The sequence below is a fragment of the Lissotriton helveticus genome, chromosome 1_1 (genome assembly GCF_964261635.1).
Source record: "Lissotriton helveticus chromosome 1_1, aLisHel1.1, whole genome shotgun sequence".
Classification (NCBI taxonomy): domain Eukaryota; kingdom Metazoa; phylum Chordata; class Amphibia; order Caudata; family Salamandridae; genus Lissotriton; species Lissotriton helveticus.
The window spans coordinates 525,405,427-525,422,124 of NC_136057.1; the positions used below are offsets into that span (position 1 = coordinate 525,405,427).

Below are 16,698 nucleotides of genomic sequence, written 5' to 3' on the forward strand. Positions count from 1 at the left end.
CGTGGTGTTGTGGAGAAGGTATCCGACCTCGTGGATCCCTGTTCAGCTACAGCTAGCAGCTTTGTTACGCTGGGGGAATCTGAGCTCTAAAAAAAGTAACTAAGTCAGAACATAGAGATTTTCAAAGGAGACCTCACCCAAGTATCCGTCATTGAGGGACCTACTGTTTGCGCACATTTTGAATTTCTCCTTCTCAGAGATTTCCAGCCAAAAGTCACCAACTTCACCTGGGCATTGTCTGAGGTCAATTAATTCCATGAGGCTGGACCCATCTCAGCCACAGCCTGCTGCATTGCCCTGATGAGGAATTTTGACTTCCATTTCATAGATTAAGTCGGAAGGTAAAGCTTCCAACCTGGTTAAATCCTGGGTTCTGTATCTGCTCCATCACCGTTGGCCTTAAATCTCGCCTAGGTTCCGTTCAAGCGCATCCAGCTGAACCCGGTTGGCTCTAAATGCTTTTTAGCACTATTTCTAAAATTAAAAAATTCATATCTCTGGTTCACCTCAATTGATATGTGTTGTTTTGGTGTCATGTTGTCTATGTATGTTTTTCTCTTTTTTGGGGTATTGTATTGGGATTTTTATTTTGTTGTGTTTTTGAATCTTGAACTGGTTTAGTACTTCTAAATGCTTTAGACATGTTCTTCGGTGATGTCTGTCTGCTTTGTGCTATAGCTACCAGAGGTTGAGCTCAGGTTTAAATTACTAAAATCATCACTAGACCAAACAGCTATAGTGATATTATTGTTTGTGGTGGACTTCATTCCAGCCTAACTATCAATCCACTTTCTAACATTCATCCCTCAACTGGGCCACAGAGCCAGGCTGCAGCCTGAGACATCTGGCCTAAGCTAGGATAGCTTGCCTTGGCTCACTCAACAATGCATCAGACGAGATCGTATCAGCAGAGCAGTGTTATACTGGGAACTAAATAACTAAATGACCAGAAATGTGAGAAGCTTTTGCAGGGCTCGGTCAACAAACTCAAGCAAGGACCATCATAGGACAAGTACCTATTTCAAAGTTTAAAAAGAAATCCTATAGGGAAACACAAAGCACAGCAAATCCAGCATCTGGTGTTAGCTAGTAGAATTAGCATTGTTAGCTGCCTCATCATTACTAAATATGGCACCTATGCTTTAAAAATTATGGATTCATGTTGAAGCATGAATATGGAGCATTAAGAAGTGCAGGGCCTGAGGAATAAAGGCCTCCCTTCCCCAGCCTATTTAATTGCCTACAAATACAGACTTGCAACAACAAAAAGGTGATGGATGGATTGCTTGAATTAAATGTATCCACTGGCAATCACTCCGGCTGCATTCCAGTCCATAATTTTTCACCCACCTCAGGTTACACCCTTCCATATGCAAGTCAGTATTGGCCCTGTTCCATTGGGAACAGAACAGCCTAAGCTGCAAGCCTGGTCTTCCCTGAACCGATACACAAGCAACCAAAGACCACTTTCAACCATATTAGGGCTTATCAGTCAGGTACTGTATGCCGAAACGTGGGTCCACTGTAACCAAGCTACACTTGACTGAAGAGCCCTAATCAGGGCAAAACTGGTCCTGGGTTACTTGTGTTCCATTTCAGGGAAGACCTGGAATGGCATTTCGGGCTGGGCGGTTCCTATTGGAGCAGGTTCAAGAATGATTTGCATATGGCTGGGTCCAACTGAGGTGCCCTGGTGAGAGGAAAGAAGGACTGAAAAGTGGCCTAAGCGATTGGCAGTGGCTGAGATTAATTTAAGCATTCCATCCATCCCCTTGTTGTTGTTACATTTGCTACAAATGCAGATCTGGCACTCACACCAGCCTCATATTGCTACAAATAAGTATAGCAAGAAAGCTTGAGGTACCCCAGATATGTTTGTCGGTTCCCAACCCACAGAGTTTGGTAATAAAATGGAGTTCAAATGTGCATTGTACAACATAATCTTTTATTTGTATTGGCAACATGTTTTACTTGTTGAGCACCAGAGGGTTTCATGAAATATTTAGTTTCTTTGTCTTGCCAGTCTTGGAGCCAGCTAACATAAGGCAACAGCTTGTTTATTTGAGACGTATGACGCTTATTCCACAATGTCAAGTAGACACCTCAGATTCCTTTCATCTATGAACAGGCAAAATATTTTCATTCTTTAAATTACAACTAACAAATCCCATTGCCAACTGCCCTTTGAGTACAGTATTGTGTGGGCTTTTGATTTACAGACGATAACATTCGACTCTGAGACCTTGGCAAAGCACAATGACCTTTAAAACAGGTATATTAACCCTCGAAGATGCTAGACTGGGTTCATAGCCTCAGACCTAGTTCTTGTCCAAAGATAAACCAATGGTCAGTCTTTCATGGATTCGAACCAGAGGTTCCTCAGCTTATTAATTTTCCCTGATTGTACTTTGCTCATATATGAGAATGGTCTATTGTCCACTACTTATCTCTTACTTTGATCACCTGTAAAGTGCCGTGATACCCTTACGTTTCATGTTCGCGCTGTATAAAACTTTATAAATAAATAAATAAATAAAATAATAAACATAAAATCTTAATTTGGTCTACAGCAACAACCATAAAAGAGTACAATAAATGTATTCAAAAATCACTCTAAATAAAATGTTAACAAGCATGCAACAAGACACTATTTAAGATCCTAGTTTGCAGTAAAAATCAACATAAAATCAATACATTCATAATAATCCTAAAATCATCACATCTCAACCGTCTAGAAATTAATGTAGCTCTTAAAAAACAAGATATGACATATAAAACAAGTTAATTAGGAAGCATATGCAGGTAAACAAAGTTTGCCCAAGGAGCAAATACTTGATACTTTTCAGTTCATGAAAGGACAAGAAATAGGGATCAGAAAAGATGTCCACTCTACCCAGGGAAGCAACTGCTGTCTTTACGTAGACAATCCAGGGGATTCTAGCCCCAAGGTTGAGCTACAAACAATCTGAAAGAATCAAGAAGTTAAGTTTTAAATCCTTACTAGTCCAAATCGTAATTCAACACAGCAGGGGGCTAAGGGCAACTAAATCAGTTAAGTGGTGTATTCCAAGCTCCGCCACCACAGAAAACACTGGGGTGCATTGGTAAACCTGCAGTAATCACAGGAGAAATTGATTTTTGACCACTTGGATTCTCTCGATATGACAGACCCCCCACACCTCACTTCAACACAGAACCAAAGAGACAATTTTGTAATTAATTAGCTACCTCTCCAGGATTGACCTCTCATTACCATTATTAATTTAAATTGTTTTCATTTATTCAAAACTGTTTACATTCGTGCATTGGCACCATCATTCCATGACAGTCCAACAAATTACCTGCAATTACCACCATTAAGTCAAGATTGGCATTATGCTAGGATTGGCACGATCATGCCAAGAATTCACTCAATATTTAATAAACTACCACCATAATGCGGGTGACATCATAATAGCAGTGTATATTCACACCATAGGTTTACACAGTTTTTCAAGAATAAACCCACTATGTCAAGATATACCATTATACAGCCATGAAATACATTATAGTCAGGACAATATTATAAGATGTGCACCATCTTACCATGTTTAGTCATAATTTGCCAAGATTTACTTTCATTATTCAGTGGCAGAATTGTGCCAGGGGTGGACAACATGTCATGGGTGCCCACTTACTGCCAAAAATTACCATCATCTTTCCAGGGTCAACATTTTACCAGGGATAAAAAGCATTGCATTGATCCCTATAAGTTGTCAAGAAACACTACTATTTTGCGAGGGCCATATTCCAACCAATTACGGCACTAGGTATCCTGCCATGAATGTCCACACATTGCTAAGAATTAGCACTATTGTGCCACAACCAACATTTTACCAGAGGCTAGCAACTTGCCGTGGTTAACTACAAGTTGCCAAGAATTACCAACATTATGTCAGAGCTATCATTTACCACTGTTGGATAATGGGTATTCGAGCATCGATGGCCGTAAACTGCCAAGATTTACCACCACTTTTTCACTACACACAGCACTCATACACTTGCCATGCATTCAACCAAATTCACTTAAAATCATAGCTAGGCATGTATACAAATAGACACACACATACAAGTACACTTCTGCACACACGCAAACATTAACATAAATAGCATATCTTCCTCTTAGCACTATGATCCCAAAGCCTGTTACTACTCAGGCTTCTGCTCCTCTCCCTCACAAAGACAGATTCAGCCCTCAGTCATCCCCCTTGGAGAGAGTTGGAGTGGATGAGGGCACCTTAGATTTTATGGGAGAGCAAGACTCTGAAGTGTCTGAGGAGGAAGGACTTTGTCTTAGAGAATCAGTGGTGGTGATGTTCTCATGGTTCAAGGATGACCTGTAACAGCAGAGGAGTGAGTATCAAGGGAGTTGTGTGTAAACGGCTTATGTCTGTGACAATTGTGTGTTGTCTTGCGGAGATTTTGTGTTATGGAGTGATAATGTTTTAGATGATCGTGTGAGTGTAGCGCTTATTGTGGAGAAGTTGTTATCGGATCTGACTTGGCCTAAGATCCCAGGATGACGATAAAAAATGTGGAGGACACGTTATTGTAATTGTCTGCTGAGGTTTTTTGGGGTTTGTCATGAGACGTCATTGAAAGCTTTATTGAGATAAGGACGTTTACCTTTTAGTGGGAAAGAGAGATATGATTAGTGTGATGGACCTTTTGCGCAGAAGAAAGCTGCACTGATCAGAGTGGTTCCCCGCAGGACAAGGTTTCATTTGAATGCATGTTTGTGTTACTTATGCAGGAATGATTTCTGTTGATTCTTTATTAAAGCAGATAATTGGTACTTGTTGCTATTGCATTGTATATAGTTGCAAGTGTGTTGCTGAAAACAGTGTTTTCATGAATAATTGCAAAGGAGGTTGAGCTGCTGCGAGGAGTTAGATTGCCATCATAGTGTGTAACGCTGGGATAAGTCTATTGGGGTAAAGCTGCACTATTATTGGCTGTCCATGTCACGAGGTGCCTTGCTGTTATTTGTTGATGATTTGGAATGAGACCTTTGAGTAAAACATTGATTTTGTGTTGAAAGGAACAATTAAAATCAAATGTTTTAAAGTTGTATGAGTCTGTTTAGAGGATATGTTCAGAAACCTCTTAGAAGGGGGAAGAAGCCCCACCTACCACTGTAGGTCATTATGTGGCGATAAATGTAAAGTCACACACACATGTATTTGTTTAGAACAATGGCATAAGATCATTGAGAAAGAAGGTGCACTGATGTTTCTACATTATGGTACATTTATTCTGATAATCATTGAAAATGTGAGGAGAATTCTATATGAAATGAACCCACAACCTAGATGTACACAATTTCAAGTGCTTAATGCTTGGGAACATGCAACTCATGCCAGAGAAAAAGAGAGATATCAGGAATGATTGAAAAAGGCAGTACATACTTATGCAGAGGTAAGGTCGGATGCAGAGCAGAAAAGGTGGAGAACTGACATGATAGAAGGAGTGAGATAATATCTATTATTGCAAAGTGGAGAAGTGAAAAGAGGGACTGAAAAGAGAAAGAAGGATAAAACAAGAGAATCCGGAGAGAAATAAGAAAACAGAGATAGTGATACTAGTGACAGTCTTTTAGACGTATTAATGTCCGAGTAACCATCTCCGTATAATGAGATTTGAACAGAGGGAGGTGGGAGCGAGGCTGCAGTTGGGAATATTGAATTGGCTACTGAACCAGCAAACATGAGCCCTAATATGTTAGGGATTTTTCCTGTGAATAAGGAACAGAGTGAATCAAAATTTGATTGGTGGAAAATCGAGGACACATGTTTCTGCAACCTCCACTGTTTGTACAGTTCCAGACGCACTTACAGTTCCAGTTACTATTGGATCAGTGGTTTCTATATATAAACCTGGTTCAGAAGGAAACAGAATTCAAAACTCAACTATCCTCTCTCAACAACAAGCAATTACACCTATGTGTCGAAGGGTTGGAGAATTTGTTCCATTAAGTCAGATTAATGCAAGTTCTCCTTGTTGTGCAAGTGCTGACCCATCCGTGCATCAGCCTGGATTTGGACTTTTAAGGCAATCCTGGGTTTATCAGATTTGGGTTCACTTACTTGGGAAACACCTTTAAATATGCATAGTACTACACCTAAAGTAAACATAGCATCTAAAGCCCCTGAGGCACATCCTGGTCTTAATGTCCTGGAACTAGAAGACTTTTGAAAGTTCTTAATACTACATTGAATGTGGGAGTACAGAAGTGAGTCAAGGAACTCTTCAGTCCACTTTGAAAGTAAACTTGGTGGATGTGGGAATATTGAAGTTCGAATTGGGTGAAATTAAAATGGGTTGTCTTGTATTGGATCAAATTGAAACTTATCAGCAGAGCAAACTTTTGTTCATGAGTAAGGATGTTACTAAGAACGCAAGACAAGCCCATGACAAATTACCTGAATTCCCCTTCAAAATAAGAGGTAGATTTGGAGTAGACAAATGGTTTACAGAAGAGCCACCAACTCGCTTTTAGTGATTAGGTCATAGAACATATGTGAATACCAGGGATGCAAATTCGGGAATTAATCCACAGCATCCGAATTTGGAGTGAATAAGTGAAGTGGGAAGTTAAATGGTCAAAAATAACAATTCCAAAGAGAATGAAGGGAGAGCCGCCTCCTCCTGGAGGTGAGGAGACAGAGAGCTACAAGCTTCCTTTATGGAAGGTATCTAGTGGAGGTTACATATATGTACCTTGCAGTAAGAGTGACCTTGCATCATTTACAAATGAATTCCCCAAATTAAGAGAGAAGCTTGTGAAATGGTACAAACAAGTTGAGCGGTTTGTGAACATTTCAAAAGTTTTGTGGACTGATTTTGATATTGTGGTCCCAATTAAATTGTGTTACTCAAGTCTAGTATATGTTCCATTGGATATGCCCTTACATCAAACTCCCAGCATATGGAATCCAGGTTGAGATGGCCAAAGGTACCTCGTTGAATAATGCTGCTGTCAATAAGGATGGCATGTCCACATCTGCACTCTGATGTAGTTACTTTTACAGTATATGTCTGGTAGAAGTTGGCAACCTTGGCAGGTTTGCAAATGTTTTTCTCACCTCTGCTCTCTGTGACCAATAACCCCCGTCTTTCACTTTCATATGAAGTCAAGGCTCAAGGTTAACTGATAAGTTGGGCTTTTACACATTGGGCGACCTTTTTGTTGATGGACAATTCATCATTTAGAAAGTTCTGAGAAGAATGTCGGGAATACACCAATTCATATTTTCCTTTGTTACCGGCTCAAATACATATAGAAGGAACGATTTCTGAGCTTTCCAGCCATGCCACCTACTCTACCTGCCTTTACAGTAATATATTCTGCTATGTCCCCACAAGCCCTTTAAACAAAGCTATACAATGCGACAACTGACATATCATTAACCCTGAAACCACATGCTAGAAAGAAATGGAAACGATGCAGAGGTATAACAATATTAGCTGATTTGTGGAGATATTGTCTCTACACAAGATATAGCCGGCTCTGGTGGCTCAATGGACTAATGCGTCCATTGCAGGGGCTTGTATTCGACCTCATGGTCACAGGTTTAAATCCCGGCAGGTCCACTCAGCCTTTCATCCATCGGAGGTCGATAAAATGAGTACCATTGAGTTGGATAACAAACAAACAACTGTTATTCAGCACCAAGACGCTGCGCTTTACAAATACACATTATGGTATGTTACTGCCCAGCAGGTATGAACGCAATTGGACCAGCTGTTGCTCCAACATGTCATAGTTGTAGCAGAGTACTTCACCTAGCATGGACATGTACTCCGGCAGCCATAGTATGAGAAAATATATCTGACACTTTGTCCCATGACTCAACTGACCCTATCTCAGCTTGTGGCACTACTGGGTTATCTTAAAGATGTTGCCCAAAATCTCTCAGAAATTCATAGTGATTTGTCTTTCTCGCGAAGAGAAGAATTGATATAAGATGGGGTAGGAGACCTCTTCCTTCTGTAAAAGGATGAATGAAGAATTGTATATCTTCCAGTGATGCCTCATGTTTTCCACCTATCGCGTGCCCGAAAGACATCTGGGCCCTATGACAAGCATATTGGTTAGACACATAGAATGAAACGCAATACAAATGCTCCTTCTTCATCACCCTCTTATAAATTGTGAATTGTATGGTGGGACTCTACTCCTTTTTTCACAAAATCTTTCACATAGCGTATGATGGTAAGGTCCCACAGAGAAATCGAATATTGCTGTAACTGTATAAACTATGTGAAGTTGTGCGGTAGCTACTGGAAGGATGCTGATGTATATTGATATTGTTCAGTTTATTTAACTCATAATGCATTAAAAAAAATAACTGAATTGAGACCATCTAACTCATTTCCAGATGATCATCAGGTAGGCATTGAGAAAATTCGGTCTCAAAAACAAGAGAAACCAGTGCCTCTATTCCTTTTATGGAAACTGTAGAGGAAGTTGCAGTAATGTACAGTAAGAGTTCATTTCTGGATGGTGAATTGAGTTGAACACTGCTAGCGATATGCTAATTTACAGGTCATGAGTTCAACAATATAGCCCATTGAGGCATCTATCTGTCTGAGGTCAAATATTCAACTACCTTTAAAAGTGGATAATAGTAAGATATGTAATCTGTGTTACTTAGAAACGCAAATTTACCCTGTGAAGACTATATGAAAAAATACATTTTATTAAGTATTTTCTTTGTATTTCTTATATACGAACTCAAATAATACACTAAACTAAAGAAAAGAACGCCTGTCTCTTACTCACCGAATTATTATGCCCATCAAGACATCCGGAGGATTCGAAGGCCCCATTGACTGTCCCTAAGTGTGCAGCAGGCAGGTACTGTGTGACAGTCAAGTACTTCTGTTGGGGGGCAGAGGAAGGTCCTTTTGCGTCTACTCCCGACTGCAGTCCAAAGGAGGCACGTGGGGAGGTTAATGGAATATCTAGAAGGAAACACCAAAACATGGAATATAAGCCCATTGTTATTTACATACCAGGTCAAAATATAAAAGGTATAAAAACAATTACAAAATTATTAATAAGTCAGAAATGCATAAAAATCTTATTTGTTTCATAAAGCGAGACTTGCTACAGGCCTTTGTTTTCTTGATTTCCCTTTGCACTGTATTTCACGTTAACATTGTCACATTTTCTCAGAAACAGGAGACATGATAATAAACTATTTTACTTTGCAACAACAAAAATCCATTCTCTATCAAAGTCAATGTCTTTCATGGACCTTTATGGGCAATTCACTAGTGTTTTTCTCTCCATAAATCCTGCTTACACCTGGAAAAGATGGAACTTAGGCTCGGTAGTTCATTTCTAACTCACAAAGCATGAAACACGTTTAAGTCCATGCACATTGGTGAGAAAGGTCTTACATATGCAACAAAAATTCTACATTTTTCCCTTTGCAACAGTGGAGGCTTCCAGGAGAGTGGTCAGAGATACCGAATGCAAACGTTGTGTACAATCAAACAATTTGAAAACTTAAACTTCATGTAATTTCTGAGCAAGCACACCTTAATAATTACCAAAGTAGCATATTTATGGCCACTAGTTAGAATGTAATGGCTCCCCTACGTGATGTGGTGTGGGTGGTTATGCTAACTCCAGTATGTCTACTGACCCCGCCTACTTGGGAGTGTATTTCATTGGACGAGGCTTAAGCGACTCAAACAGGCAACCATTATTGTTTCTTTCTTCTTTTCCACTTATTTAGGGCTTGCAAGGTCACCTGTGCAAGAAGGTAATTGTGACTGTATTCTGCTCTGCATACAACCAATACAATACAACACAGGTAGGTCCAACCTTGTGAATAATGCATCAGGTTTAGCAGTCCAAGTTTCATATAAACGGATCCAACATGCCCGTGGTAAGACTCTATTCGTGTAATGCAGGCGTGCCAATGGACGGAGCACGACATTCAAATGAATGTTCACAAGGTTGGACGTAGCATGCTACCTAGAACCTCAGATTTGCAAGGCATGTGAGTGTCTGAATTTATTACACAAAAGAGGTTACGTGACAGCTAGGTATTTGACCTAAGGAGACCCTTATGATTCAGTGTTTGTGTGGAAACCTTCAACGTGTCACAGGGGCAGTCTTACAAAAGAACTCTATGCATATTCGTGTAATATGTAAATTACCTCACAGACGCTCGAAGTATTAATTTAACTTCTTTATTTTCCCCGGAGCGCCGGGAGCTGTGACCGCTACTATTGCGGTCGGCGCCGATCACAAGATGGCCGCCTTCCGCTTCCCGTCCCCTCGCTTCCTGTTCCGGGGACGGAACACTAGACCGCTACTACATATCTCCCCCCTTTATGCAATAATCAACTTTTGTACAATAAAGTCCTTACTTCCAGTCATAGTCCTTGAACTTCTCAGGTACCTTTACAGTCCTTCCTACTCTGGTTCTCACCACTTCAGTACTTCCTTCTTCTTCTGGTTCCCTTCTGTCTGACCTTCTCCCTGCTCCTTCTCTTTCTCCGTCCATCACTTCCTCACTGCTATCTACCTTGCACCCGCTCCTTGTACCTTCACTCGTTCCGCTTTCTCCTTCGCCGTCTTCCACTTGCTGCACTCCTTCTTCTACGTCCTCGATACACCTTCCACTACGTTCTCCTTCGCTTTCATCTCCTACTTGCCTTGCTCCTTCTTCAGTCTCATCTCCCCACTTCAAGATCTTGCTGCATTTGGCCATTCTATCCTGCGACCACACCTTTCCATCACTGAGTAGGGCAGACCGAGAATAAGGCTCCAGCACTTGCAAGGGTGGTGAAAACTTGCTTTCTCCTTTCTTCTTGAGGATGGCCAGTTTCACTCTCACCCAGTCTCCCTTCTCCAGCTCTACACCTTGAACGTTGCGTCTCTTGTTAAAGTGCATCGTGTATACTTCTTGAGCTTTCTCTAGATTTCTTCTGACTACCGCCGGTGACCATTTGCTTTGCACCACTAATTTCCTCCATGCCATGTTGTCCTTCGTGAATGCTTCTCTTCCTCTCAACACCTTAAATGGGCTGTATCTGGTGTTTCCCGGGGTGATCCGATAGGCCCAGATCATCTTCTCCAATTCCTTTTCCCAGTCCATTCCATTGTTGATGGCCGCTTGAATGGTGCCCATGATCACCCGATTGAAACGTTCCACCTGACCGTTTCCGGCTGGATGGTAGATGGGCGTATGTCTTACTTCTATGCCATTCCTGGTCGTGAAGGCTATCCACTTCGCCGAGGTGAATTGCGGCCCATTATCACACACGATGATTTTCGGGATGCCTTCTCGGACGAACGTGGTACGTAAGAAACGCACCACTGCATCAGTGTCCACATTCTCCATCATCTCCACCTCTGGCCACTTGGAATATTTGTCAATGAGAACTACAGCATACTTCTGTGTTCCTTCTTTGTTGAGGATGGGGCCCATGATGTCCACTGAAACCATTTCCCAAGGTCCATCCGGTACTGGGAATTTTCCCAAGGGCGGTCGTAACATGCTCTGTGATTTGTCCGCCTTGGCACATGACTCACATTGCCGCACATGTCGTTCTATCTGCGCGTCAATGGCAGGCCACCAGTACGCCTGCCTGGCGAGAGCTTTGGTCTTGGTGATGCCCTGGTGCCCTTCGTGAAGTAGAGTCATCAGATGATCCATTATGCCTTGTGGAGGAATCACCTTGTCGCCTCTGAGCAGAAACGTGGGGTTCTCCGCCAAAGATAGTTCATCCCTTACTTCCCAGTACTTTCTCAGGTCCTCCTTGAGGTGTCTCTTTTCTGGCCACCCGTGGACCACGTATCCTTTGATGGCCTCCAGGTCACCGTCTTCTCTGTATGCTTCTTCCCACTCCTGGGCACTGATCACTTCCTCCGTATCCTGGATGGTGGCCACCACATATCCTTCCCACCTTTTTTTCTCACTGCTCTCCGCTTCTTCCATTGCCGCTGCTCTGCTCAGGAAGTCCGCCACTTTGTTCTGCGGCCCTGGAATGTGTTCCACTTCGTACACGAAGTCCAACAGTCTAAGAGTCATTTTGGCAATCCTAGGGGTCGCGTGAGCATGACCGCTTGACGTCAGTACTCGGACCAAGGGTTTGTGGTCCGTCCTGACTAGGAATTTCGCTCCCCACAAGTACTGTCTAAATCTCTCCATCGCCCACACCACTGCCAGCATCTCCTTCTCTATGACACTAAACTTCTCCTCGTTGGACGCCAGCGACCTGGAGGCAAAGCTAACTGTCGAGATGTTTCCGTTGTCTGATTTCTGCATGAGGACCGCCCCTAGGCCCCGGTCACTGGCATCTATAGTGAGGATGGATTCCGCTCCTGGATCGAATCCTTTCAGGGGGATGGCGGTACTCATCTCCTGTTTAAGGGCATCAAACTCCGTCTGTTCCTCCTGGCTCCATAGGAATTTGTTCTTTTCCTTCAAGAGTTGGCGTAGGAGATGCGTTTTCGTGGCAAAATGGGGAATGAATTTACTGTAGTATTCGGCCATTCCCAGGAATGACCGAACATCCTCTTTCTTGTTAGGTCTGGGAGCGTCTTCAATAGCTTTCATGTTGGCCCTTTTTGGCATTATTCCGTTTTCGCTCACCTCATGGCCCAGGTACGTGAGTGATTGCACTCCGAATCTGCACTTGGTCCATTCCGCTGTCAGACCTTTGTCCTGAAGCGTCCTTAACACTTTGTGGAGTTTCTCGTTGTGGTCCTGTTTGGTTCTCCCCATTACCAGGATGTCGTCTTGGAAAAACTGCACGTTCTCCACGTCCTTCAGTAACCTGTGCATCAGCTTCTGAAAAACTGCTGCCGCAGAAGCTAGCCCAAATGGCATCCTCACAAATTCGTAGCAGCCGAAAGGCGTGATGAAAGAAGTGAGATGGCTGCTTGAGGAATGTAATCTTACTTGATGGTACGCCGACGACAAGTCCACTGTGGAGAACCACTTGATGTCCTTGGTCTTAGCTAGCATCTCATTTATTCGGGGCAGGGGAAATTTGACGATCACAATGTTTTTGTTCAGTTCTCTCAGGTCGACACACAGCCGTACTTTACCATTCGGCTTCTGGGCCACCACCAGAGGTGAAAGCCATTCAGCACTCTCTATGGCTCTTATCACTCCCTCCTTCTCCAACCTATCAAACTCCGACTGCACTGCTTCCCTACTGCGGAACGGGATGTTCCTCACCTTGTGCACCACGGGTTTCGCTCCCTCTTTTAGCTTTATGAGGTGTTTGTACTTAGCCAGTTCTCCAATTTGTCCATTGAACACTTTGGTGTACGCTCTCCGCCACGACTCCACGTCGTCCTTCCTTTCCATGTCCATTAGCAGGAATTTTTCAATGCCCCCCGGGTTGAGTTGTATTCCCAATGCTCCTTGGTCTTTCCAGCTCAATACTGAGGGGCCTTTCTCGGCAACGTACAATTTGCAATGTGCGTGGCGACCACGGAACTCAAATAGGAGGGGGCAAAATCCCAACATGGGAAGTCTTTGTCCCGTATATGTGACCGGCCTCAGATCCATGGGGTGCAGTTTCTCCTCTATCTTGGGTGCGAACTTTTCTTCCCATACTTGTCGTTGGATGATGGAGATGGGAGCTCCGCTGTCCGCTATCATTTCCAGGGGTATCCCGCCGATGTGCATATTCAGTCTGGGTTTGTCCGTTCCTTCTCCTTCCATTTCCAACACCTGGACATCAATATATAGGAACTCTTCCTGGTCTTCCGCGTCCTCTTGGTCGTCTGCATCTTCTCTTTGTTCCTGGTCTACATATCTGACCATCGCTCCTTAGGGTTTTCTGCAGGAACACCTTCCCATAGTGCCCGAACACGCTGCAATATGAACATTTTGCTCTGAACGCAGGGCACGCTTTGTCATTGCCCAGATGTGCAGTACTGCCACACCTGTAGCAGCTCGGCCTACCACCTTTATTCGTCCTATTGTCCATCTGGGTGTTGTAGTTGTTGTTGGGTCTTCTTCCGTCTTGGTTCCTTTGCTGTTCTCGCTGCCTTGGTCGGTCACCTCTCGACGGCGTCGTTATCTTGCATACTGTTTGTGTCCCACCTGCTTCCTTCTTGGCTGCTTGCGCACAACGCTTTGACAATTCCGCCTTCTTGACCATCGCCCATATCTCTTTGAGGGGCGCATCTCCATTTACTCATAGTTTCTCTTGGACATGGGAGCTGGTAGTGTGCATGATAATATGGTCTCTAATTAGGTGGTCATGTAGTCTGTCGAATTTGCATGTGAGGGCCAACCTTTGTAAGGCTACCACATACTCGTCCACCGTCTCTCCACTCCTTTGCTTCCTTTGAAAGAAATTGTATCTGTCTATCGCGACAAAGTCCTTCAATCAAATCCAATGCATTTCGGGCCGGTAGTTGTGCCCTTCATCAGGGAACTGACAATGTCACGTTTGCCGGATTAACAAGTTGTTCCTATAGTTCAGAGATCTGAAGGTTCGTCATGGTGTCAGTCCGATCTCACTCGTTTCAAGAACGCCGGTCCTGGATTTGATTGAAGGACTTTGTCACACATTGAAAATGTTGAAAAAAACAGACTGATTATCGAATGCTTAATGTGGAATATGTTTTTGCAAAATATTGATTGAATAAACAATACCAAACACTTGGATAAACACAACAAACAACGAATCCTCAGTTTTATGTGAGGAATGATGGTGTGCACATAGGGATGGAACCAGTGTCCCACTGGTCCCATATTTGAATCTCATTGTCACAGACGTCGCAGGACCCTCGACGTAACCTATGTAGCACCTACAATTTTGAGAAATTCACTAAGACTATCAGAACCAGCTGTGCATCTGCCCTGCCCGTTTTCTTTCTCATTGTAATCTTGTCAGCTCTTACCACTGTCTGATGACGCGTCCCCTTGTATATATTAGACTTTCAACAAGCTACAGGCACTCGAAGGGAGACCATCACCGCATTTGCCTGCATGTTGCCCTGCATGGGGGCTCCATTCCTGACTCAACCACGCGGCAGGAGCCGCGCACGCATCCCGACACGCCAGCAGGCACTCTAAACCTGCTCAGTGCTCCCGTGGCGCGGGAACCCATCAGTGCATTTGCCTGCCTGCCTGCCCTGCTCGTCATGGGGACTCCATTCCCCAATCAACCATGTGGCAGGAGCCGCGCACTCATCCCATGCACCAGGTGGTGCCTTAAAGCTGTTCAGGGATCCCGTGGCGCGGGATACGCGCGGGCACGCTGGGCCACACACGGGCCAAGGGCGGGCTCGTCTGCACCCGTCAGTGGCAGGAAGAGGCAGGGCTGGGCTTCCCTCTTTTCAACAACATCATTTAAGAGGCCTGAGGTGAGTGCCCATACATATTACCTAAGAGCGGGCCCCAAACATTTACCATGGAGAAACGCACTGAGACATTGCCTGCGCACCTCACCACTACTAGCATTGACAGCATATTAGAAAGGGTTTGTAGTGAGGAAGGATAACATTCAGTAAGCTTTTTTGAAGATAGTTAAAAGTACAACAAGTAGTCATGTTCTCAAGAGCAGCCCAACCAGGAGCAGCATCCTGTCTTCTGCTCTGCCCATGCTCAACTGTAGCATTGTGTCAAGCGAAATCGAATTAACTGAGCGATGTATGTCCCGGGGAAGCGTGGCTCCAATGAACGGTCCTCTAGCTGGAGGGGCTCCAGCTGACTCTATTCCTGCACTTGCTACTAGCAAGTGTCCACCATCGTACTCTGTACTCCTTTGCACCTGGGATCTGGTCTCAATAACACAGTTCTTCCTGGTGGGAGCCCTAAGGGATTTGATACCGCCGAGCAGCGGTTAAATATGGGCACTCCAACGCCAACTGTAGTCCTAGTGGCTAAGCGCAAAAGGCTTGGGAAGCCCACCTGCTCAAAAAGGACACAACCCATCCGTTCCAGTTCATCTCTTACCTGTTTGACCTCGTTGATACATCCCCCATTGGATGCTAGCATTCTAGAGGTTGCATCAAACGGGAAGTTAAGTTGTTCTATTAGTACTCGACCAATAGTGGCCCTAGGATTACCTTCATCAATACCGTTCTAGACACTGTCTCGGCACGGATCAAAGACCTGATAGACATGAACCTTACCTGCCTACGGAAGTGCCTAGATCACCTGGATAACCTTATGAATAGGCTGAGCCAACAACAAGAGACAACTCAGACTGTTGTTATTACGGGGGAGGGATTAACTCTGTTACCCGATGTTCCACCCAGTATTAACCCATCGATCCCTACTCCATCCCTGCCTATTAGTCCCCTAATCGGAAACTCATGTAGAACATGTGGTAAAGTCAGGGAGTGCTTTTTACCGAAGCCTAGTGTTGCATCAGAATATCCCCCTATTACTAACGGTGCATTAAACAGGGCAGGTACTATTCCGAACATGCCCCCTGTTCCTTTTTCTGGGCCTGTCATCAGCTCAGTCGGTGTGAACCCAAACCTAGGCTGCTTGAGTAGTATTGTGCCTGATACCCTGAGTAGAAATCTCCCTGAGGATTGCCACCATAAATAACAACATGAAAAACGTCTCCCTAATATAACTCGTTAAACTTGGTAATTCATCCAAAATCATAAAAATCCCAAAGACCAATTAATTATCAAAATTTATTGTCAAAAAG

At 43.6% G+C, this 16,698-nt stretch overlaps 1 protein-coding gene across 1 annotated transcript in view; it reads right to left on the minus strand.

Annotated features, from left to right (window-relative positions):
* The window catches only part of ANO2 (anoctamin 2), a 1,767,324-nt gene that overhangs the window by 1,540,004 nt on the left and 210,622 nt on the right, over positions 1-16,698 (minus strand). Inside the window, exon 2 of the mRNA XM_078673987.1 lies at positions 8,825-9,006. Coding sequence (XP_078530113.1) covers positions 8,825-9,006 — 182 coding nt within the window. The remainder of the gene's footprint in view (positions 1-8,824; positions 9,007-16,698) is intronic.